Raw genomic sequence first — 25731 nt, forward strand, 5'->3', positions numbered from 1 at the left:
GGAAGCCTGGGAATATACAGTAGGAACACTGAGCACCACAGGCAAAAAGAACATTCAAAGGAAACTACTTGAATTGCTCACTACCCTCACAAGCAAGTGTGAGATGAATTAAATGAGGAAGTCTATATGGAAAAAATAGCGTAATTAAAGGAACAGAATGATTGACTGCTGCTGATTATAAAGTTACAAAAATCTGAATTTATATAAGGAGATCAGATTTTATTTCCTTTAAAGTGTGGGCAGGAGGCATTCGGTCCTCATGCTGATTAGAAGCTTTGCCTAGAGGACAGTAAGACTAATTTCACAGGCAAAAGTAGCTTCTCATCGGGCTTTTCCAAATCCGCAACTTCTGACATATGTCACTACCAATCTGTTCAGTGAAATCACTTCTTTCTGACATAACCTGTCAGTGCTGTATAGAAGGCTACTGAACACAGAAAGAGATCTGCATGGGTGCTACCCATGCCCTGCTAATTGGTGTTTCTACAATAACACCATCTGTTCTCGAAGAAGTCCGCAGTTCTCCAGAAAGACATTGTACCTACTGAAGAACATTAACCAGGAAACAAAGCAACTCTCCCAGCAGCAAAAATAGATTGCTGATGATATCTTCAGGGTAAAGTAGATATAAATCTTTGCTTGTCTTGACAAAATACTGTAAGGCAGAATTAAAAGTCACTTTAGACGTTCTGTTTCTGTAGTTGAAATGGGTTGTGGCAATTTTATTTGCATATATCCCATAATGCACCACTATACTGAGTACAGTTCTATGGTTCGTTTAATCATCTTATAAGTTTAAAACAATGTTAAATATTTTAATATGCTATCGAAATCCATTTGGACTTTGTTTCCGTTTAGATCTCGAGAAACAGCTTGGCTTAGAATGTCTTGTGTCATTTGCATTCAACAGTTATTAGCAAGAGAAAAACTATCCAGCAGTGTGGAGTAGCAGGCAGAGCTTGGCACTCTGGACAGAGGGTCTGGATGCTGAAATCCCAGGTGGAACAGTGCTGTTGGGGCCTTGAGTAAGATCTGCTTCCAAATCCTCTAGCAGCCTTCTGTATTAATGGATACTCTCCAGCTTATCACTATCAACAGGAATTTCATCTCAATTGCCCCATCTGGTTAACTAAAAGATTTAATAAATAAAATCATAATCATCCACTGAAAAAGCTACCTGCATGAAGGTATAAACAGAAAAGAAAACAGTCCTTAAAAGACAAACTAAAAGAGTCACTGACCAGTTATTTAAACCTTTATAAGGAGAACACACTACAGCGCGCAAGTGTATAGAAGCAATTACAGCAATGTGATTTCCACAGAAAACATATCAAGATTTTTTAAATGTAAGAATGTTTTCAAGATGTTTTTTACAAAACGTGTTTCATTTTGATGCAATACATTTCTCATTGAAAAGCCATACTATCTTATATAAACACAAAACGTTTCTTGTTTAAATGCATGAGATATTCTTTCTTTGTGGCACTAATAAGCTTCTACAGAAATTCAGCTATTGTGGTTTAAAAAAAGTATTGTGTGAAACTGCAGAATTTAAATGTACATTAAATACTCTATAGTGAAAACATTCTCAGGTATTAAGATATTAATTTTGAACAGCTTTTTTAGCTTTTTTAACATCGTCCTTTCTGTTTATTGAACAAACAATAGATTGTCTATATAAACTCTTTTTAACAGTAAATCTATGTTTAAGATTTGGCACTTTGCATATTGTAAATGTAATTTCTAGGAATATAAATTCTAGAAATAACTGCAAATGATGTGCTTCAAAACTAAACACCTTCATTTTGCAGGAAAATATGCAGACCCCCTACTTTTAGTTCATATCTCTATAATAAAAAAGTCGAAAGATTCGTTTTTCAAACTTTGCAGTATTTATAACATTATGCGTGTTGCAGTATTTGGAACTGACAATATGTTAAGATGTTATTGAGGCATTTGTTATACTACAGTAAACAGTTAACTCGTAGACAACAAGCCTGACGAAAATTTTGATTTTAACAAAAATAGTACAAACCTGCCCCCAACTGGATTAGAAGTGTAAGTACATGTTTTAGATTTTTCAGCATAGTTATTTTTGTTCAGGCAATTTACAGTATGCTTGCTTCTCAGTAATTCTTTGGTTTGCTTTGAGTATAAAGATTGCAATGTGTAACAGCTGTTATTATCAACTTTAAAAACACAATCTGGATTTTATAGTTTACTTCTATCTTTATTTGAATACAGTTTAATAATTGAAGTACAGTGTTAATGTACAGTATTTGATAAACACTTAAACATCATTTGCTTAATCACAGCTGGCAAGTGTAACATTATGTCTGAATATTTTATATTGCTGGAGGTTTGGTTGTACTGCTCATCGATTTGTATATAGCTACCTGAATGTAAATAAGTTCTATAAAATCTAATTGTGATCAATCTAATTGTAATAGAACTCATTTGTATTTCATAATTGTGGCTGCCAAACCAGGAGAGTCTGTACAGGAAAATGAAGAAAACTATGGATTCCTTTGGCTTTCCTTTATGAAAGATATAGTAGGCAATGAACATTTTAAATGTTCGTATTTTATTCTTCTGCGGACTGTTCACTGTGGTGTAAATGTGCAAGAAAAGGATTTTAGCCGCTGTAGAAGAAAAACTTGATTAGTGACTAGAATGTGCTGGGCATTCATGGATTTCAGCAACGAATCTTAAATATAACCCTTCTTAATCATCCCCTTTCACTCTAACCTCCCCAATGCATGGCAGAAATAGCAGCAAAGCTTTGGTGAGGTGAAATAGGGTGGAGTGGTGGCTCTGTGGCTCAGGATCTGCGCCTGTGCCTGGAAGGTTGCCGGTTCAAATCCCACAGCCGGCAGAGGAATCCTACTCCGTTGGGCCCCTGAGCAAGGCCCTTAACCCTTAACCCTTAACCAGGGGCACTGTAAAATGGCAGACCCTGAGCTCTGACCCCAGGCTTCTCTCCCTGTCTGTGTCTCCATGGAGAAAAAAAGCTGGGGTCTGTGAAAAGATGAATTCCTAATGCAAGAAATTGTAGAGGGCTAATAAAGAAACATTATCAAATAAGCCACACATCCATATTTCAATTCTGAATTAAGTCAATTTAGCTTAGTTGTATACTGTACTTCAGTCAGCGGCATGGTGGTGCAGGGGTTAGGGGTTGGAGTCCTTGGTTTAATTCGGTATTGGCTACAGAGTATATAGTGTACATAATAAATGAGGCTACACATGAAAGGAACCAAGGTATTTATACAGGTACCATTTCTTCATCATCAAAATGTAGGAAAACAATAAAAATGCAAACTGAATGCTGCAGTACATACTGAAGTGCAGAGTGTTCAATTTAAATCAAGAGATGCTTTGCTCAGTCTTTGTTGCGCATTGGTAAATAAGGAAGCTCGCTGCTTTCTATTTTGTGTCTAGAATGTATGTTTTTGTTATCTGCATGAAAAATTCTGCCCTTGTCTACAGTTAAACATAACCTGCCAGGTGTCTGCCCAGTTTTGAGGTCTAAAGGTTTTCTCATTTTCTTTGTAGCATCTATAGTATTTGCTCACCTTCCTATTTTAGTACTGTCTGCAAACTTTGCTAAAGTCCTGATATAAATTAGGAATAGGTGTAATTGTAATACAGATCCACATGGTGCTCTGCTAATAGCTTCGTCCTAATTTACCTTCCTATTTTAAATTCAATCAAGATAGTTAAAAATTAATCCATGTTGACTATTCCTTAGGATCCTATGTCCATATAGAAAATCCTCTAATTTATTTCTAATTATCATTTACTTACCCTAACATATAATAAAATTAAGGTTACTTGGCTGTAATTACCTGACTCAGCTTTCTCACAATTTTCTATTGATGGGCACTGCATAAGCAATTTTCCAGTTGCTCCTGCTTTGAGTGACTGTTGCAAAAGTTTCGTTAAAGTCCTATGAATAACATCTCTCTTCCATTAGTAGAACTGTTAGAATACCATCCAGCCCTGAATGCCGTATGTATTATAGATTCACTGTAGTTAACTGTAACACCCATGCCTAATGTTATAGCACTTTGTGCTTGCTCAGTTTAAGGCATGTTGTTCCTTTTGAATACCTGAATGAAATACTTCTTTTGTACCTCAGCAATTTTACTTTAATTGTCTAATAGCTTCCCACTATTATCCTGGGGACTGTTGTAGTAGTACTGAAAAATATTAGTTATAGTTGTTGTAGTACTGAAACGTTAATTATTTATTATAGTCTCCACTGCAATATTCTTTTCTTGGCTTCAAGTCCAAGATACTCCTTATTTCTAATTGGATCGTTTTTGTTAATTTTATAAAGTGCTCTCTTTCTCCTTAGATTTTCTTTTATTGATTTATTGATTTATTAAACCATTTGGACTATTGCTTTGTAGCTCGTGATACTCTACTGAACACCATATCGTAATTAACTTCATAAATATGTGGATGTGTTAAATCTATATGCTGAGACCAAACTTTTTTTCCAGTGGATGCCAAGTTACAGGAAAGTCAAGGTTAAATCAAAGAGACAATGAATACAAGACAAAACGTGGAAACAAAATAGAAAATCTGGCAACAACAGGCTTCCTAATGACTTCTCACAGCAGAAAATTTAATACATAGATCCATTCCCTTACAAAATAAATGTTGAAATTCAAAATTACATTACTCTAGCCGTTGACCATGAGGAGAGAGAGGAATCAAGCAACAAAAAAAAAAATAAAGCCAGGAAACACATTCATTTTTATTATAGAGATATGAACTTAAAGAGACTTGGGAAAATGAGTCCATCTGTTCAAGTCAGCATCTCATTGTTATTAAAGCTGTCTGCTACAATGGCATGTAAAGAATAGTAAATCTCAATACGAAGGTATCTGAAGTGTAAAACTTTGTGGCGACAATGCAAATTCATTGAAAAAAAAACATTTGGCAGTTGAGGTAGGGACTGGGACTCATTTTCTACTAATAAAAATAAACAAGTACTGTATCTTCTGCAGAGAGCTATGCACAATGTTGAATATTACTAACGGGCATAGAGATAGAAGTTGGAGGTTGATGAATGGTCTGAGCTAGAAGGTACGAAAGCAAGGCAAACACCAAAGGCGAGAGAAGGCAAGAACATTATTCTTGCTTAGGAAAACAGTAGCTATTTGTGAAGTACGTGAGGAAATAAAAACCAAACCTCCAGTCTATTCCATGCTGCTAAATACATTTGCGTTGGTTTACACTGGCAATCTGTTTCAGTAGAAAATTCCCCCCACCCTTTTTCCATGGAAGATTACCCATGATAATTAAAGGTTTTGGAATAAAATCAAGTTGCACAGAAGCAGATATGGCAGCTGGTGAAATTCATGCCTTTGAAATTAAAAAAAAGTGGCTGTAGATTCCCATTAATTACAGTAAACAAAATTTTTAGCCATTAACAAAACGCGGATGTACTACAAAAGGACAATTCGGTGCACTTTACACGCAAAACGTAAAATCCTAATTCCCTATGCTGAGTGACTTTAAAAATGCCGCTCTGGATTGCCAAAATTGATCATGTTTTATGTTGAAATACTGAATGTATTACGTTTGTTAGGTTAACGTGTCTGTAACTACTCGGAGGGACGCTTCGGTCATTAGAAAATAAGAAAACCCGTGCTTTAAGAAAAAAATATGTGGTGTAATACTTTAGTACCTTATGATTTAAATACAGTTACCTATTTTATTTATGCCTTTTTTATACTAATACTGTACTGATTCTTTAATTCGTCATTTTCTCACTGAGGTGTTGTCATTTCTTTCCTAAACCATCTTTGGTAGTTTTGGATCCCACTTTGCTGTGTTTGCATTTTAGACAAATTTACTGCGTTTAACAAATAAACGTGTAATGCCTCTTCCCTCTTTTTTTCCCTCCGCGTCCCGGAAGTAATTGACCGATACGTCACGGTCGTCATCACCTCAACTCCATGGAAACGGCGTGCAGGTCTATGATGTTCTGGGGAGGAAGGTGATAAATAATATACCAATATCGGTGTGCGAGTAAGAGAGGTCTTCATTATTCTGTGATGCTTTTGCATTGGTGCTCTGGTCAAAACAGCAAGAATCATGAGTCGCACTCCTGATGCAAGGGCCAGGTAAGCGTAAGATCTTTAACCGTCTCTTAAGAGTGCAGAGAAAGATTTTTTTCCGCTCCTAGCTGGAGTTAGTTGCTGAAGAAATGTCGAGGATGCAGAAGTAGGCCTTTTTTGCTGCAGTTATCATGGATGCCTGTAAAACAGATGTTGATGTGGAGTCACATTACGAAGTTTTGTGTAACGGGGGATGTTTTGGTCTTGACACGCCGAGATATTGCTGCAATCGAAGAAATTTCGATCAAAGCAGATACAGCAGATAGTTTAGTAGCTATATGCATCTATGTTTTAAACTTCAGTTTTCAGACCTCGATTAACATGTTATTACAGCATAAAGTTCTACGACTTCTGAAGATAAACATCTAAGCAGTACGGAGCGTGCTTTTTAAATCAAAGTCATGATATATATTTGAAGATCCGTGTAAACTTAGAATTGAAAAATTCTGGTGCTATTTTGAATTACGCAGTTTATGTATAGAATTTAATCTGTACAGCATAGAGGAAAAGGTGGAGAAAATCTAATCTATTTTAAAATGGAGTTGAGGATTGGCGTTACGACGCCTTTCGATATCAGTGCTAATGGTCAAACAACAGATTGTGTGTTACTCTCTGGAAGCTTCTGATACTATACGAAAAAAATCATTTCAGTCCTGATCACATATTACTGTTACCCAGGAAAATTGTTCAGTTAGCTTAAGCAGAATCTGATATAAAGTTTTTTATTCTGTGTCTGTTTGGAGTTGAGAATTGTTTAACATCGCAGTTCTCTCAGAGGAAGCCTCTGTTTGTTATTATAGACTGCTAACATTACTCTTAATGCCAAAATCCCATGTCATTTGGGTTTCCTAAACTGCCTCAATTGTCTAATAAAACGTTTTGACCAAGGTATTGATTGGATATGTAACCTACGTATTACAGGAAAAGCTCTCAAATGAAATGGACTGTACCTAATACAGGTTTGTGGTAGGTTTTCAAAATTATTTAACTTATTTTCAATAAAGTTGGCTAGAAGCAGGTTTCAAGAAGTGATTTCTGGAGAAAGAGAATAATTTTTGGGTTGAGGGTTTTTTTTTATTTAGTGTATTTTTCTACAGCAGCAAGCAGACCTTTCTCATGTAAAAAGAAGTGCAATCATTTGTGTTACTTTCTAAAATACTTTCCTAGTATGCAGCAGATCACACAGAGTTTTGCAGGCATGCAAAACAATGTTCACTTTTTTTACTAGCCAATTTTTCCTGTTGTATGATTGGTACACCAATCATGGCCTCCTAATAATCCCCCACGTAAGAACTGGCTTCATCACTCTGTTCACATCCCCACTGATAACTGGTGTGTGGTGAGCTGGTGCACTATGGCTGCTGTCGCATCATCCAGGTGGGGTCTTCACATTGGTGGTGGAGGGGAGTGTACATTACCTGTAAAGTGCTTTGAGTGGAGAGTCCAGAAAAGTGCTACAGTATATAAGTGTAAGGAACTGTAATATGTAAGGAATACACAAAAAAAGAGAAAAAATGTAGGTGTTGGTCAACATGTGGGAGGCTCTCCTGCCTCTGGACCATAATTCCAAACCATTGCCACAGCGTGGTAGCAGGGGACGTTGTGCTACAGGACATCCTGACTATCTGCTGATTAATGATCCCACCACGACTGTTTGAAAGAGTAAGGGGTGTCAACACTCTTCCGTTTACGCCCTAAGTAAATTCTAAGGTCATGTCTCCACCTGACGTGCTATGTAGTGAGACTGGGTTGTGTCATCCAGAAGGGTGGGGTGTTGCTGTGGTGGATTTCCTGTTAGGGGTCCTTCTTCATTCTGCTGGCAAAGAAAGTGTTCTACAAATGCAACCAATTCCTACTTTGTATGTATAAAGTATTGTGAAAATAAGACAAAATAGAAAGGATAATGTGCATCCTTGGTCCACAAAACTGTGAAATCAATAGCAGACTTCAGAGGTTAGAATTTTTCTGAATATTGCTCCAAAGAGTGTGGTTATTGGATTTAGTTCAGCGAGAACTAAAGCAGAAGTACTATATAATTTTTTTAAGGACCAGCTTTGCAATGGTTTTAGGAAGATGTGCGAGGATGCATTTTTTTGTGTGTTTGCATTTTCTGTAGACAGGTGTGCTGATGGCATTTGAATTTAGGAAGCATAACGGGTAGCAGAGAGACTGCACCAAACCCCTGGGAGACACTGTGCCTCTGTTTTGCAGGGATAATCAGACAAGGCAGATTCAGGAGAGTATCACAAATGTTGAGAAGCACTTTGGGGAGCTGTGCCAGCTGTTTGCTGCCTATGTACGCAAGACTGCTCGATTGCGGGACAAGGCAGACCTCCTAGTTAGAGAAGTGAGCCTTTATGCTGACACTGAGACTCCAAACCTAAAGAATGGTTTGAAAAATTTTGCTGACCAGCTTGCCAAAATTCAGGATTATCGTCAAGCAGAGGTATGGAGTTTAATGTGCTTTTAAATTGTGGTAATGAATGTGATGTACTGAAACTGTTTAAGTGAGGTGAGTTTACCTTGAAAAAATAATACAGAAATATCATGAAGTAGCATGGAAAAGACATTTAGCTGCTTCTCCTGATGAAAGTAATAGCAACGTTTGGAAATAACATGTGAGAAATTGAACCAGGGAATAAAAGTGCTAAAAAAATATCACCTGCATTTGTTTGTACTCGTATAACATGCAGTGAATAAAATGCATTTAAGTAATGCATTATGTGTCCTTCTGCAGACAAACAAGAAATTTGTCTTTTTTTGAAAGGTATTATTAAAACAAAATAAATAAAATTGCTAAGTCTTCTTATTTATTAAGAAATTCAACTTACTTTGCTCAGACTCCTTGTCCAAATGTTTCATTATTTTTCTTTTGCAGGTAGAAAGACTCGAAGCTAAAGTAATAGAGCCTTTGAAATGCTATGGAACGCTTGTAAAACTCAAAAGGGTAAGCAGAGAGGTCCAAAAAAGATACTTCAGAAATGGAAAAATCCCAGTAAAAATACAGCATGACCTCCTTCAGTTCCAAGTTGTGTTCAGTACAGTTTGCAGGTATTTACTGTATAGTGAACGTCAGCAAAATAGTGTCTTAGAATGCACTGAAAGCCCATATGAGGGAAATGTCACATTGCACTCTGGCTTTGCTCTTTTCTAGAGTCTGGTTAACGGACAGCAGGATATCAGCATGTCCTATATCATATCTTGTCTGTATTTCTCACTTGTGTTGCACAGGACGATCTCAAAACAACTCAGAGTGCCAGGAATCGAGAAGCCAAACAAATGCAACAGCTGGAAAGAATGAGACAGCGTAGTCCCTCAGATCGCCAGATTATTGTATCCTTCATTTTGTTCATCAAAGTTTCTAGTTATATCTCCTGCACACTGAATATACAGAATATCTAAACATTTGATTATTTGAGTTGTTTTACCTTAACTAAAGCTCAGTCTCAGGTTGGTGTTGGAAGAATCACGTCTTCAGTTGTCTGTATGGTGATGTGTGGTGATATCTATCATATGTGTTCATCTTAATAGAATGGCAATAAAACAATGCTAAAGGACATATAAAATAAAAAACAAACTTGACATGTGAAATGCCAGCCTCAGTACTAGTCCAGTTTCAGTAGGTGGTGCTTATTTTTCTTGATTTGCATTGTACATCGAATAAGATTAATCCATCCATTTTCTAAATTGTTTTTTCCAGTACAGGTCCGTGGGGGGAGCTGGGATAGTGGTTGGGGTGGGGGAGCAAGGTGGGCTACAACCTGGAAGGTTATAAATGGACACCTAATGAAATTAATAGTGGCAGTTCTATGTCTTTTAATACTTTTAGCTGAAAGTGAAAATTAGAAATGTATGAGTACTCTAAAACTCTTTGCATGGTGTCTTGGTGTAGGCAAATTTCTTAATGTAACCCCAGAGTAAAACAGATTTGATCAAGACAGATGTCTTTAGAGCAGTGTTTTTCAACCTTTTCCATGCCAAGGCACACCTACATAAGTAGAAGAATTTCAAGCACGTTATTATTAATATTATAAACAAAACCTACTTCAGAGAGGTCTTGTCCTGGCAGGAACTGATGACAGGTTAATTGTTCAACCTGCCTGAATAATTTTTTCTGTATGTGTAGTGAACTCGAAACCATCATTCGCACCCCCTGCAGTTCCCACAGGTACAGTCTTAGACTGTGGCCCCGGTCTCGTGTGTATGCCAAACATGCAACCTAACACTTTGGTTACTCCAAAAAGCAAGCGTACTGTATATAAACAATATTTACTTCATTTTTTAATGTTAAACAGGCTGAGAGTGAACTCCAGAGAGCAACGATGGATGCTACTCGCACAACACGACAGCTGGAGGAAACCATCGATGAATTTGAAAAGCAAAAAATAAGGGACATCAAGGTCTGCACGGCTCATATCTTGTGTCTGCTGCTTTTGGATTTCTGTAGTTGGTCGCTTTGCCTGATTGTATGTTAACATGAGGCAAAATAGAAAATATATGACAAAATAGCTTAGTTTCAGTTAGATAATTTTTTCCTGCTTCCAATTAAAAGAAAGTCAGGAGTCCGTCTCAGAAGTTAAAATACGTTTTTATTTCATGCGCATGGGAATGAAAACCCACAGAGATGCTCAGTGTATTTTTCTCAAAATAATTAAACTAGAACAGTCCAGAAATAAATCTCTGTTATCTGTCACACTTCCCTGTGCTGATCAGATTGAGTGTTCCAGGATCACACACATCTTCCTCTTCCCTGTTTGCCAAAGATCACTTCTTTTAACACAATTGGTTCTTAGTTTCGTAGCACAGCATTCCTATAGAACACAGTATAGAATTACATAGTGGCCCTTGTGTCCAGCGTTTTTCTGTTCCAGTTCCAGTTCAAGCCAGTTCTGTATGTGCTCCTTGTAAAATACTGCAGCTACAGCAGAAAAGGTGTGTACAAAGTGCACAGAGACCCTCTCGTCAGTTCTAAATGTAAATTAATGCATTTTAATTTGGTGAGGTTTTGGTTTGTACATTGCCTTGTGAAAGAATTCACCCCCTTCCAGTGAAGTGTCAAAATACAAAGGAAATCAGCTTTTTAAAGTAAATATTTTAAATCAAAACATGAATGCTCAAAGTGAACACCTGTTGTGGGTGAAATAAGTTAAATGTCAGCAGAAATTCAAAAACTAAAAAATGGTTGATTCCATGAGTATTCCTCATGTATCCCTTTAGTATGGCAAACCCAAATAAGTTTGAGAACACAAAATTGTTCAACTATTAGGAGACTGGCCACTGTGTGTTATAATAGTGGTTTACGCTGTATACACCCATCTCCTTAAAGTCCCTCAGTCAGTTATGATAAAACCACATACAAAGCAGGGTGACCGCACTATATATATATCAACATAGCAAAAACATTCTTTTAGGTTATGTGTGATGTCTTTTTTTGCAGAAAATATTTGGTGAATTTGTGACTATTGAAATGACATTCCATGCTAAGGCTTTGGAAGTTTACACTACTGCCTTCCAGCACATACAGAATGTGGATGAGGAAGAAGATCTCGAGGTGAGTTCTGACATATATGATAGAAATCTGGTGTCACTCAATGCTACCTACTGGGTGCTCTGGGACAGCTGGGTGACATAACCTGGTGCATTTAATTTCATAGTTACAGGTACGAGAAGGTGTAGGGTACCACTTACATGATTTGGGGGTGATTTCTGCTTTTGACACAATAGATTTAAAATATTACTTCTTGTTTGGCATCTTTTTCATATAACTCACAACAGATAATTTATCAACTCTAAATACTGATCTGTAGGATGCTGAAAAAGACTTTTATTATTTGAATTATATAAATATAATTATTTTTCATAATTGCAATATTTTTCTGTAGATAGTGGTTTTTCCGATGATTTGTGGTAGGAAGTTTTCTGAAGTAAAGGCAATGTAAAAATTGTAGTTTATTGTGATTAAAAATTCAGTTACCTTGTGAATTTATATTAATGTCAATGTACTTGTCACTATTCACAGTAGCAGACATTTCAGTTTTGTTTCTTTAAGAAAAGATTGAGTATGTCATCACATTTTCCAGTTACAGGATTTTTCTGATGAAACATTTGTGCATATCATTGTTTTTAAATAATTTACTATTATTTATTAAAGTATAATTCATGAATGGCTTGCATGTTTTAAGTTTTAATGAGTTTTATTCCCACATGAAGGTGGGGAATTGTAAATAAAATATAGTATTTCCCAGCTCAAGCTTAAATAATGCTGATGGCTCCAGCTGCATTTTGTGACATAGTTTCTGTCAAGATGTATCATTTGAATGAAAGGTCTTCAAAAATTGATTGTAGTTAGATAATGTGAAGAGATAAGCACATAAGAACTCCTTTAGAATATCTATTACAGTACACAAATGTGTGAAGCTGGTCTGTTGGGCACGCAAGGGAAGTGTCAATCCATTTATATCAGTAGAGCTTGTGACTTTTTTACAATAAACAGAAAACATAAGAACAGTTAAAAACTAGAGGATGCAATTTGGCCCGTCTGGCTTGTTAGCAGTAGTAATTAATCCAAGGGTCTCTCATCCAGTCATTTCTTAAGAAGAACCCAAGGTATTTGGCTCTACAACATGACCAAGTAGTTTGTTTCATACAATCTTCTAGGTAAAGAAGGGTTATGTGTTCACATATTTTTTTTAATTGATTCTTAAATTGTAACACAATGTGGACACAAAATATACTTAACGTTATTTCATGTACAATACAATCTGAAACCACTGTCATTGAATAAAAAAGTAAGGACAAGTGTTGTTCAAGGAACGAATGTACTCAAGTTAAATTTGTATTTCTTCCTGCTTCTTAGTTACCTAATTGGTAACCATAAATGATGAGACTTTTTTAAATTAAAAAAATAATAGGATTACTAATTATCCTTGATACCCAATTTCCCTTTACATCTCAGCTGAGATGCTTATCATTTGACCTGGTGCAAGCTCTCTTGACATACAGTAGGATAAGGGCCAATGTCTCTCACTGACATCACAACACTGTAGGAACTGTAGGCTAGCAATTCTCTGGCCCTGGTGTGACCGAGCCAGCTGTGCGTCACAGGAAGGGAGAGAGATCTATTTGGCTTAAAATGAGTTAAATCAACTGATTTGGAAGAATTCTCTAATTAAACATGATTCTTAAATTCCTAACACTGTGATTTTATTAGTAAGCACAGAATTTGACAGTGACTGGAACTTGTGTGTAATGAACTAATCTGCATGTATACTTTGCTGTAAATTGGTGGTGGTGTTTACCAGAGTTCACTGAGATAGAGAGTTAGTGAAATGAATACTTGGAAGTAATAGGATGTAGGTTTACGTTTAATTGTACTAAAAGGGGGAAGCCACAATGACTTCCTTTGGAATAATGTTTGCTTTGGTTTGGAAGGTATCAGTATAGCAATGTCTCTACAGAAAGATTATTTGACATTCATGCAGTGGATTATTTTTGACTAGAATAGGTCCACGTTATTTGCACTGGTATGCTATTTCATTACTCTCTTTCCTGCTCCATGCAAAGTAAACTTTATTTGCCCCAAAGCCTTTTTAGTTAAATGTTTCTAAAGAAAGCATTTATGCCTAAACCTTACACCTCTCTTCAGCTTAGATGTAGTCATGTTATTTTGCAAGAGTATAGTACCTCATACTTTTTTGTCAGGTTTTCAGGAGTTCTCTGCGCCCACCAGACTACCAGTCTCGCTTAGAAATAGTCCGTGCTAATTCCAAAACATCACTGAGCCGGACTGGGTCAACAAAGACTAAGTCAGGGACATTGCAGGTAAGAGCTTGCAGAGATGTTTAGCATTAAGTAAGCTTTTATCACGCTGTTAAAGTAGGCCAATTAATTTGGGTTTAAATGGTCCCAGTATGCCCTAAGGGGGGACATCATCGTAATAGCCAAACTGTAGTGAAAACAGAAACAATATACAATCTTCAAACCAATTCAGCTTAAGCCTTGGTCCAGTTTTAGTTTTAGCTAGTTAATACAGGCTTCTTATTTAGTGGGCTATGCAAATGTGAAAACACTCAATAAAAGGAAAAGCTGATCAAGTTAGTTGCTAGCTACAGTATGTTAATATAGATTCATAGCGCAGTATCTTAAGATTTAAATATCTAATTTGACTGAGTGTTGGAATCAGGTCTCTTTACAAAAAATGTACAATTACTTATCCATTTGTTAAATTTAGTAGTTATTGATTTAGGTAAACCAAGTTCTTTCTTTAGTGTATAATCTCTATAAAGTGAACAGGAAATTCTAGAACCTAGTAAATGAGCTTTGCATGACAGCAGAATTATTATAATCTATTGCCAGTTTGTCTTTGCTTAAAAGGACCTGCTAGTTGCCTTAAAAAACCTTGGAACATATATTTATAAAATGTTTTCTTGTAACTGTAAATATGCCTTAAATCAGCTTGAGTGACTTGTGGTTTATACTTTAACATTTAACATATACTTTAACATATATGGTAATTCTGGTATTTAAAAACACCTTTCACTCATATTTTCAATACTAATTTTGTTAATCTACTAATCTGTAGATATTTTAGGAAAAGATCAATTGGTATTGGTTTCCCAAATTGTGTTTGGAAAGTTGGGATAACATGGGATCTCATGCAATTTGAATTATCCTACATCAATGGACATTTCTGAGACATTTCGATGTACAAATTTTTTTTTTTAACTAGGGCAGTTTTTTTGTAAAAAAAAATTGTAATTAGTAAAAAGCCATCTTGACTGGCTTGTGTTTCTTGGACACATTAGCTAAATTATTATTCTTTCTTTCTAAACCAAATCATTAGATCCGTTTCCAGGTCTCTCTGCAACTGTGCCAGGCTTTTGATTGCAGGTTACATGCTCTGATAAACAGAATCATTCTTTCTTTGAATGTTTAATGAGCTGAAGAATGTTGTTTTGCCTTTAGAAGTCTGTGCTCTCACCTCTCATTTTGTTCACTGGTGCAACACTTTCTTGTAACATTACCAAAACAGTTTAACAGTTCTCCTTGCTTCAATACAAATTAGTCACGTGAACTTTCTTACCACCTATTCTTTGTTAGTTCTCCGTCATCTTGCATTTCTTTAATGTTTGCAATGCCAACTTGTATGCTCAGTCACATTTAGACTGGCCTTAAAATGAATAGTACACAGCAGAACTGTAAACAAGCGCTGTAGTAGCCCACCTCCTAATCCCCCCTGGACATGTTTTCTTATGATGCATTTCTTGCCCAAGATGTTTAAGGCATCTACTCAGAATTGTTTTGCAATGCTCATAGCAAATGAATATTATCTAAATTTAAACAAAACCAAACATAACTCTTGCTAGAGATTATTGCAAATAAGGGATCCATCTTATCAGAGGTCATTTATAAACTAGGGATTTGAGGTGTAGAAGTTCAAGGTGTGCCTACTGTCCTAAAGCTTACAAATTCTGGTTAGTGGCATTTTTACACTCCTGCTACCAATATCAGTTTATCCAGTTTTTTCATACAAAGGAAATCAAAATACTGTACCTGTTAAGTTTCTTCAGTGCCTTATCAGCATTGGCCTTGTACCTCTTTTAACTGCTTTCAGTAACAGCCATTATCTGGGTTCTGTATAAACATTAACCACTTGTCTGTTTTATTTGCAGACACCGACCCCAATTAGCCAGCGGAAAAGACTAGTAGAGGATGAGGAGGATGAAGAAGACGAGGATCTTGAAGATGTAACCGAGGATGAAAACTAACTAGCTCTGTCTAGCTCTAACTAGCTGTCTTGAAGCCTTAAATTTTGTATCGCTGTAATTTTTGTCAGTATTTTTTAAGTATTAAATACTACTATTTCACTTCTATTTCACTTTAATGTGAAATGAAAACATCAAATCACTGTCACACTTTTGAGTGATGAGAATCGTTATCTTGTGTAAATGTAATTTTTTACCTGTTTAAAAGTCAAATTTAGTTTGCTGCATTAAGAACATAAGAAAGGGCACGAGTGAGAGCCTTGGACCTATCTAGCTTGTTTGGTTGCCAGTAGCTAAGTTATTCAAGGATCTTATAAGGCACTTTCCTGAAAAAAAATCAGAATATCAGCTTCAGCATCACAGCAGGGGAGCTTGTTCCTCAGGCACTTCCTCTTTTATCAGCTTTTATCTTCAAATAGAAAAGGAATTTATTAACATTAATGGAATTCTGTTTAATGTTATTGTGAAAAAGACACTTGAATTGTGGAATCATGGCAATCATCATCAGAATTGTTTAGCCGTAGACTTTAACTACATTTATGGAACTGGCATTTCTGTTTTTCACATGGTTCGTAATCCCAGATTATGGAATTGAACATGACTGAAATGAATAAACTTGTTGAAAGAAAAAGAGTTACACCGACAGTACATAGACCTTGACTCACATCTGGATTCAAATAATCCATGTATAAAACTTAAACCTGGGTGTATGTGCATCTCAAATTACAACTGAGTTTTGTGAAGGGTTGGTGTAAGAATTAGTCTCTGGTACAATTCTGATTATTATACTGAAGTGGCAATTGACAGAATTACAGGACTGATTCTTTCCATGTTTTCAATGATGGAATTATTAAGTAACTGTCATTACTACCCTTGCAGAATATGACCCCTGACAAAATTCTTTAAACTACATTAATAAATTAAGCTCCTGAAAAATATGCTTTCTTTTTTATTCAAAGAAATATTACAAATTATTTAAGTGGGTAAGGAAGAAAACAATTTACTATGGTAACATTTACAATAACAGGATTGCTCACTCCACCCTAAAGAACTTTTCCAACACAGATGAGGAACTATACTATCAACCCCTTTTTAGAATGTCCTTGATCACAACTTGACTAGTTCCTGAATTCACACAGACATGGGTGTCTTCACAGGAGATACAATGGGTGGATGAACAGCGGATAGTGTCTGAATCTTACCTCTAATATAAATACATCAAGATATGCTTAGTGTTTCAACAAAGGCTACCATCAGATGAACTAGCAGTAAACTATAATCATTTCATGAGAGAAGTTAAACACAGGTTGTATGTCATTTAACATTCCTAAAAAGCACACTGAAATAATATAGATATAAATATACAATTTAAACAATCAACTCTGACAAAATATTAGGCACAGTTACCACTAGCGACCAATATCAATACTTCTGTACACGCTGCATCTCATCTCATGTTGACACAGAAACGTCCTTCCATGTAATCTGCTTTGTCTTGTCAGTTACAACATTTTTCTGGGTACCATTATGGTGTGTTGTATCTTAGTGTCACTCTGAAAGGTTTCCTTATTTCCTTATTCTGTGCATTCATTATTTTACCTTAATCCATCAATTTAAAGTTATGGAGAATCTGGAAAATGGAAGCAACAAAGCAGAAGCTGTGTACACTCTTATTCTCAAGATAAATCTTCCATACAGAAAAAAATGACATTAAACAAAACAAGGTTAAAACTTTTCCAATAATCCTACAAATGTTTATTTTTTGTTACAGAATTGTTGCAAAACAAGGATCTTACATTTGAAACACAAATCCCGTTCATGTCAACTTGTTACTTACGCCTGTTTTAAAAGTAGAATAAATATCAGTTATAGTTAAATCTGCCTAAACTGCTGGTTGGTGCAAACAGTATAATTCTTTTAAGAAGATCAGAAGTAGTAAGGTCTGAGTTAAAGATCAAACCCAATTTTTAGGATGTGGACTTTCGTTCCATTTGTCCAACTGGTCCCCGATTTCCAATGCTGTACAAAGGGCTGTAAGATTCTGTAGCCTGAACTGTCAGGGACACCTGATTTTTAGGCGCTCCAGTACATAGATCTACAAGTAAAATGTATTAGAAATAAAAACTAGCTTAACGCTGTCTTCTCACAGAGTAGCATGGTGTCGCAGTGGCTAGTACTGCTGTCTTGCAGGGCTTGGGGCCCTAGCTTCAATTCCTGGGGTAAAACCTGCATGGAGCTGCACATTCCCATCATGTTCATGTGGATCTCATTGTGAATCTGGTCATGTCTTGCCAAACAATTTTTGACATTAAATAGTACCTTCGAAAGCAGAATGTAAAAGATAAAAATGTTATTCTTTCTCATTAAAATACACACATTAACGGAGAATTTTCTTTTCCATTTCACGGAAGCATGTTTCTAAAAAGTTCAAACACTAAATTAACCCCAATTAACAAAACTTTCTGCTTTACCGATCTTACTATGATGACAGTATAAAATGGCTCAGATACAATCAATTTTTAGCTTTGAATAATTTCTAAATGCTACAGTGAGTATCCTGTAGTTACATACAGAAAATTATAATATATTTCTATCATAAAATGTTGGCTTTTCAGTCATTTGTTTCCAGTGAACATCCTCCTGAATATTTCATTTCTGAATACGGTCATTGCAATTTTGTTAAGTGTGACATGAATTGATTCTGAAACTTTACCATGTTTCTACTAAGTGTCTATTATATCTTTCCAAAGGAACAAAGCTTGGCAGGATTAACGTTATGGTTTGCATTAGACAAACCATTTTAAAAAAATATTTTAAAGCTCAAGCAAGAAAAAAAAGTAAGAAATGGTATCGTGAATTTGAGCTAGATTTTTAACCATATCAGATTGCAAGTCACCTTTTCCAATGTCAATTGGAAAAAAATATTAATCCTAAAGCACCCATTTAGATAATATGTTGGAACTGGAAGCAAAAGACTTCTTTTTCCATCACACTCAAATTATCCTTATGTACAGCATTAAAGAACCGTATAATACTGAAATGCCACAGCAACATGAAAAATACAATAGTTCTCTTGATCCAGGGAAAGAAACAAGTATCAGGCAACAAGCAATTTTAAAATGTTCACTTTCAATAATGAAATGCAAAAAAACATTAATTGGCACTGGAAGCTACCAAATGCCCATAACCAATTAGGGTAAAAACAACTGTAAATTAACTTGCAAATGTTAAAATCCTTGGCTTGAGCAATTAGCAACAAGCATTAAAAGATGTCCCTTACATTCATTATTTTATAGTTTTGAGGTTTCTGAAGTAGTTATTAAGAGCAATTTATGCCGAAAATGTTGGCAATTTCAGATGCAAAGAAATGAGAATATTTTTTTCCATCTGTCCATAGTCCAACCAAAGTATTGAAACCTCCCCAAATAGTTTGTAAATACCAACGTCTTTAAACAAAGGTTAACTGGATTTTCCGAGTTCCAATTGGTCTCCCATTTAATTCTTGAACCGCAGTTTGTGCTTCTCGCCAAGATTCAAAAACAACAGTCGCAGAGCCTTTGGGAAGTCCTCTCCTGTTGTACTGCAATGACACTGAACCTGGAATCACCTGGTACCCATAACAGAAGTCATAGATTTCATTGATGGTTATTTTCAACGGTAAATTGACCAGTTTAACACACGTAGGGCCATCATAGGTTCCAGGGTTACCAAATCCATCATGTCTGGGTCGATCTTCTCTCTCAAAACCAGAATTTATGTTGTTCACAGCTGGATCCAAAGCACGGTTGCTTCCCATAGAAATATTCAATTTTTCATCAAAAGGTGCTTTCATATCATTTTCACGAACGTTAAAATCCAAAAAGTCCAAGTTAGATTTGCGACTCCTCTCATTAAGGCCCGTGCACCCCAGAGGACTGTTCTGTCTTCGTCCACTCCGAGTTCCTCCAAAATCAAAGACACCAAATTCCAAGACCTGTGCTCTTGATATGCACTTGAGCATCACCTTGCATCCCAGAAATCTTTGGCCGTTCAAGTACTCCGCCTTTGAAGCCTCCTCCTCAGACTGAAACCTCACCAAGGCCTCCCCAAGCCCATTGCCTTTCTCATCATGCAGCAAATGAATGCAATCCTCGGATATCGCAAATCCTTGGAAAAAATCCATGACCTCCACCTTACGCACATCAAAAGGTAAGTTTCGCACATAAATACAAGTCCTTTCAGATGGATGCCTGCTTCTTTGAGTAGACTGAGGTTTTTCAAGTGATCGACTGGAACTTTCACGGGGTTCCTCGAGCTTCTCTTCTAACGTTTCCAACATTTTTACCATTTTCTCCTTGGAGATCGGGGACACATACGTCATACGGTGGACCATGACATCTTTGTGGCGTCCCAAACCTGCACAGTAATCTTTCAGACTCTTAAACAACACAAACGCTGCCCTTGTTTTTTTCCCATTCCGGTCATACAAATGCAAAATCTGGTCATCACTCAAGACCACAGGGTGAAAGAATCTCTGTATATCCCTCTTTTCAACAGTGTATGACAGGTTTTCCACCAAAACACAATACTCTTCATTAGAAGGTGAAGATGACCTAGACCTGTACATTACTGGTGACCTTGACCTTGTTCTACCTCTAGAATACCTTTCCACAGAAGCTGGAGATGACTCTCTATCATACACAACAGCATCACCAACATTCGGTCCTTCACGACCCCCTGCGTTAATCCACTCCTTCTCTGTGCAGCAGTTCACTTCCACAAATCTCGATCCAATGTACTCACGGTCCCGCTTAAGGCCCTCGCTTGCATCACGCAAAGTAGCGAACTTCACAATCCCTCGGCCATTTTTTTGCCCATGTTTGTTTTGGAACAGAAGGATACCCTCTACTTCTAGCCCTTGAAAAAACATTCGCACGTCCTTCTCCGTGACAGAAAATGGCATCCCATGCAAATGCAAATAGTAGCCATCACTATTGCATGGCAGAATCTTCCTTGGGTAGCGGATTTTTCTCTTGACAGAAACAATTGGATCTGAAGGACTACCAAGATGTAAAGGATCCTTACTTTGGACCTCTGAAAAACTCTCTGTAAAGGCTGAAGAGCCCGCCCTCGAGTCGGTCCTGCGCAATCCCAGTCTCTCATTGTAAATCCTACTTTTACTTGCTTCTTTCGTTCTTGTGCTGGCTTCAAGGACATTTTGCATCTCCGTCTTGCTGCTGAGCTGTAGATGTACCGGAGACCCTTTAATACATCCTCCAGAGCGAATCATAGCACGCCTTGCATCTTCATCTGAGACAAATATAATGAAAGCCTCTTCGAGCTCTCCACCAATAATGTGTACCCCACCATCAGGGATTTTCAGTCCAGTGAAGAAACTGCGTATATCCTCAGAACCAGCATCGATTCTAAGCCCCTGTAAGCGGATGACCACCGCCATGCTGAGCACAAACAACAGGACCTGTAGACAAAAAGGCACACAACAGCATTATTATAGCCAGAGCCCTGTCAGCGACCTCAGAGTGCACTGCACTGCACACTTATCACAGCAGCTAGACAGGAAGCTTCCGTTGGTTGTCCAGTGCCAGAACGGTCTAAAGTCAGGAAATGATCAGGTCTCCATTAAACTTAACCTAATATTCTGCATCCATGATGATAAAGACATTAACATGTCCAACATTACAGACTCAAAATACAATCTGGGCAAATGTATCAAGTATTTCGAAAGATGACCACAGCAGCAGCATGCAATTAGTCTAATACAGTATGTTACAATCTTTGAAGATTTAAGATACTGGAATGAAAACAGAATAGTGTTTTAAGAGAATGACATGGTTTGTGTCAACCTATACTGTTGACTGAATTAGGAACAGAGTTATCATGGAACATAAATGGATCCTTATTTCTCAAAAACTGCTATTAGCAATATCAGACGGACTCAGAAATTCACTACTCAATTTGCTTGGTTTATCTCACTCTGCATTCTATGACTAAATATCCATTAATGAAAGGCCCACAATCCAGTGCTATCTTTACAGGCAGTCCTACACAAGAGTTAATCCACATCTGGGGCTCACCTCTGGTTTGTATGCATTATGTTTTTTATTTTAACCAGAAGTCAATGCACATTGGCACACAATACATGATCATCGCTAAGGTAACCCAGTGATGCAACATCATTGGCCTATACTCAGAAGCACAGCGTTTCCAACATGTATAATTACAACACAATAATACCGCAGGTTTGTGTGCATACACACAAAACCATAAAATAATGTTGTGTTATACTTAAAACTAAATCAGAATACCAAATCCTGTTTAGAACAAATCCACACAATACTGCTCCTGTCCATCAACAATGTGGCCCATATTGTATACCACAATAGGCTTTGATACAATGAACAATCCTTCTTTTAGTTGTTTATCCTCACTTCATAAACTATTAAAACTACAGGAAAAAATCATAACTAGACACTAAGAAAGCAAGAACCAAGCTTTTATGAAAGTCTAGAGAAATCCTCCATCTTCTCTGTTCATAAAGAACACAGATCAGTCTTCTTGCTTCACTCCATTTTCTGGAACAAACATCAGTATTATCCACACCAAATACAAAAGCTCCTGATGTCCAATTTCCACTGGAAAGTGTTCTTGCTTTTGAATGTTTCTGTCACATCCAATGCAGTGGCAATGCTTGAGGAATGTACCAAGATGGATCTCTTGCTTAAGTGCAAATTGCACAAAGTGGGACCAAGCAATTCAGTAGAGTGAGGGCTCCCATGTTCCGTGTATCCACTCCATTCTCTTTATGCCAAACAGATATCAATCAATAATATTGAAAAAAATCATCTATATTATCCAGATGACAAGCTTGATTTAAACAGACATTTATTCATCTACACAGATTTCAATGTATCGTAAAAAAAAGCCCACCTCAATTTACTTCAGTACCGAAACAACAAGCTATTGAAGAGATTCACACCCTAAAACAAAACTATCCAAAGCCATCACGGACAGAAAGAACGAAGATGATAATGAAAAAAACATCACAGATGAATTTCACAAACAATGACTGAGATCAAGAAAACTTAGCCGAAGATCTCCCAGGCAGTAAAATCACACAACGTTAAGTGACCGTCATTGCTTTAAAAAAAACAGCTTTCATCCACAGACCTGTGGGTAGGATGAATTCATTTCCTGCAGAATTCAAGGTGCAGTTGTTGTTCACATCAAGGTGAACTAAGAAATATCAAAGTCTCTGATGGATCGACTCAAGGAAATTAACCAATTTGCTTTCCAGATAAAAAGCAAGCAACAGCAACAGCAAACTTCAGAACAAAAAATGAAACTGTTTCTACCACACTGTATACATCTTCCCTAGTCTTTAGATAGAGAAGTGAGCTGTTAAAAAAAATATTATTTTTAAAAATAATTTTTAATTAAAAAGCTTTTAACTGCAATATTATTTTAGAATAAAGATTCATTTTAATTTACTCTAAAACATGCATTTCATCTTTTACCAATTAAAAAAAACCCATGCCTGGAAAAACAAGGAAATTGTGTGGCAGAAAAGATTACGTACTTTCTCAACAGCAAGTGGAAATCCCATCCACACACTAAATTACAGCAAAAATCAGACTACAACATGCATAGAATAAATCCTTACTTTCTTATACAGCATTGCACTTTTCATTTTAAACCCCCCTATGAGCAGTCAGACCCCCCAGACTAGCTGCTAAGTGAAAGTTTCCAAATAAATGACGCAGCCCTATCCCTTGCAATTATACTGATTTTACAGATTATTCAGAGGAAAACAGACGGTTTTTCTTCCAGTGAACCCACAGAAGTTAAAAGTGCTGCATTGTTGTGACAACCATAATGTCAGAAGAAAGAAGAGCATACCAGGTTCCCGCAAACTTAATGGCTACATAGGCAACAAAAACCTGTTGGGAGGTTCTCAAACTGTGCTTAATTGCTGCCGGTGTTTTGGATTTGCACCTCTCCTGATTCGCATTTTAAGGCGTTGCTGCTGTTGTCTGTCGCATGTTCAGAGACTGTAACTGAGGGAAGGACCGGCTAGCAGGGGTCGTGTGGTGGGAGTCGACTGGACTGGGTGTCCACTGAGTGGAGCATCAAGACCGACCGACCAACCCCCCCTCCGGTCTCTGCAATGAAAAAAAAAAAGTGGCACGTCTCCTTCAACCTCCTAAATCACTGCGAGGACGTCAAAATGCAACTAGGTTAATCCAAACCAAGTTAATGAATGACTGTGATTTCTGCAAACAGAACACCGCGCCTGGCGGCCCACAAAACGAGTAATTGTTTCACAAATGTCTTCACGCATCCGTTAAATTAACCCCTATACTGTATTTTAAATTCTGCATGAAACCCTTATTGTATTTGCCGTCTTCCAAAGTGACTCGGTCGTTAAAGCCTAATTTAAGATGTACCGGATATCGTTCCAAGTTATATTACAGTACAAAACAGTAAATGGCATACACAGGCAACAAACAAAATAACTGAAAACAGGTCGCTTTTGTGGTAAAAGCAAACACCCTGCCTCACTCTGTTATGTACCTCTCATCACGTTATCTAATCTCATCGATGAACCTAAAGCAATTGGGAAAAAAAAACTGCTGCAAGTTATTTCATAATCCAGCAGCAGTTAATCAATCAAATACATTATTTTAACACCCGTTTAAGAAAACAGATGCACTAACGGTATCAACAAAAACACAAAACAACACTGGACAAAGTGCCAGGAAATTTAAAACTACAGTATAACGGGAAGGAAACGAATATCTGAGAACCGTTTCGTTAAATTAAGCAACTATTAAAAAATACAACACATTATATTTGAAATAGCCTATAGACACGTAACAAAACTGCGGGTTAACAACATGAACCGAAAGGTCCTGAGCACTCAGACAATAATTAGACGGTTTCATGAGAGTACACGGAAAAACCCAGAACCCACGCAATTGCCTTACGTACAACAAATATAGAATAAAAATGATTACTTGTCCAGGCCAACAGAAAATATAATCTCCAGATGTCCCGAATCACTCCCCAATACAGGTAAATTTCGATATTAGAAGAAAATGGCGTCCCCCCTCCAAACAACGAGGAAAACGTCAATTAAAAACAACGTCACCATCTACGGAAACTCAGAATAGCCAAAACGTGTTTCTTCTTTTCGAAAAAAAAAATCATAACACTTGGGTTAGCTATACTTTAGTTTATACTGTACCGTAGCCTTAGTACTGTATCTCTTATTGTGCTTTTTCGCATGTAAGCGCATATCTACTAGACACTTTCATTTTTCCATTGATGAGGATGAACGGGTTACTTTCTCTGTAATGCATTGATCTAAAACATATTGGACACTTCAAAGGTTTAAGATCTATGCCTTTTTGAGAATCTTCACTTGAATATTTTAGACTAAACTCTAAACCATCCCAAATTGAAATGCTTTGGATTCTATATCAGATTTGGAAAAGTGTTCATTCTAAAATAGCCTCTTTGTCTTTTGATATGTTGATGGTACACTGGAACATAAAAAAGGCTTTGTGTGAACTAATGTTGTAAAGTGCAGACACTATATAAGCTGTATTTAAGCCCAGTCACAGGCTCAGGTTCATACATCTTCTAATCTTTCTGACTAGTTAGCAGTTTATAATTTGTAACCGCTTTGAATTTAATAATTAAATGATTTAGATCAATTAATAATGATAACAGTTGAAATGAAGGAGCTCTAAAATCATCAATTAAAATACACTCCTTCTGAGTGTATGTTTATAAACTGATAATTTTTTCATGTAAATATAAATGTCACTGTC

At 36.7% G+C, this 25731-nt stretch overlaps 2 protein-coding genes across 8 annotated transcripts; one reads left to right on the top strand and one right to left on the bottom strand.

The window, feature by feature from the left end:
• Positions 1 to 5945: 5945 nt before the first annotated feature.
• On the top strand, positions 5946 to 16834 carry cibar1 (CBY1 interacting BAR domain containing 1). Its single transcript, XM_088600687.1, has 9 exons — positions 5946 to 6140; positions 8346 to 8580; positions 9013 to 9081; positions 9366 to 9467; positions 9579 to 9623; positions 10430 to 10534; positions 11572 to 11685; positions 13836 to 13955; positions 15806 to 16834. Exons 1-9 carry the CDS (start codon positions 6112 to 6114, stop codon positions 15899 to 15901), a joined length of 915 nt encoding a protein of 304 aa, XP_088456813.1. The 5' UTR covers positions 5946 to 6111; the 3' UTR covers positions 15902 to 16834.
• A 784-nt stretch (positions 16835 to 17618) lies between these two features.
• Positions 17619 to 25031, bottom strand: rbm12bb (RNA binding motif protein 12Bb). Of its 7 annotated transcripts, none has more exons than XM_088600682.1 (3): positions 24913 to 25010; positions 23066 to 24057; positions 17619 to 21356 (listed from the first exon to the last, which is right to left on the bottom strand). In XM_088600682.1, exons 2-3 carry the CDS (start codon positions 23084 to 23086, stop codon positions 19347 to 19349), a joined length of 2031 nt encoding a protein of 676 aa, XP_088456808.1. In that variant the 5' UTR covers positions 23087 to 24057; positions 24913 to 25010; the 3' UTR covers positions 17619 to 19346. The 7 variants fall into 7 exon arrangements, with proteins under 7 accessions (XP_088456808.1, XP_088456807.1, XP_088456809.1 ...); XM_088600681.1 differs by having other exon boundaries at positions 23066 to 24001; positions 24036 to 25010; XM_088600683.1 differs by having other exon boundaries at positions 24887 to 24991.
• Positions 25032 to 25731: the final 700 nt, after the last annotated feature.

The sequence above is a fragment of the Lepisosteus platostomus genome, chromosome 12, assembly GCF_059453375.1.
Source record: "Lepisosteus platostomus isolate fLepPlt1 chromosome 12, fLepPlt1.hap1, whole genome shotgun sequence".
Classification (NCBI taxonomy): domain Eukaryota; kingdom Metazoa; phylum Chordata; class Actinopteri; order Semionotiformes; family Lepisosteidae; genus Lepisosteus; species Lepisosteus platostomus.

Bases quoted from the DNA above. Each gene is read 5' to 3' on its own strand.
- cibar1 (XM_088600687.1), top strand. From the start codon at position 6,112: ATGAGTCGCACTCCTGATGCAAGGGCCAG. The intron at 8,581-9,012 runs GTATGGAGTTTA...TTTCTTTTGCAG, and splicing joins AGGATTATCGTCAAGCAGAG to GTAGAAAGACTCGAAGCTAA. The intron at 10,535-11,571 runs GTCTGCACGGCT...CTTTTTTTGCAG, and splicing joins AAAAAATAAGGGACATCAAG to AAAATATTTGGTGAATTTGT.
- rbm12bb (XM_088600682.1), bottom strand. From the start codon at position 23,086: ATGAATTCATCCTACCCACAG. The intron at 21,357-23,065 runs GTCTGTGGATGA...TTTTGTCTACAG, and splicing joins TGAATTCATCCTACCCACAG to GTCCTGTTGTTTGTGCTCAG.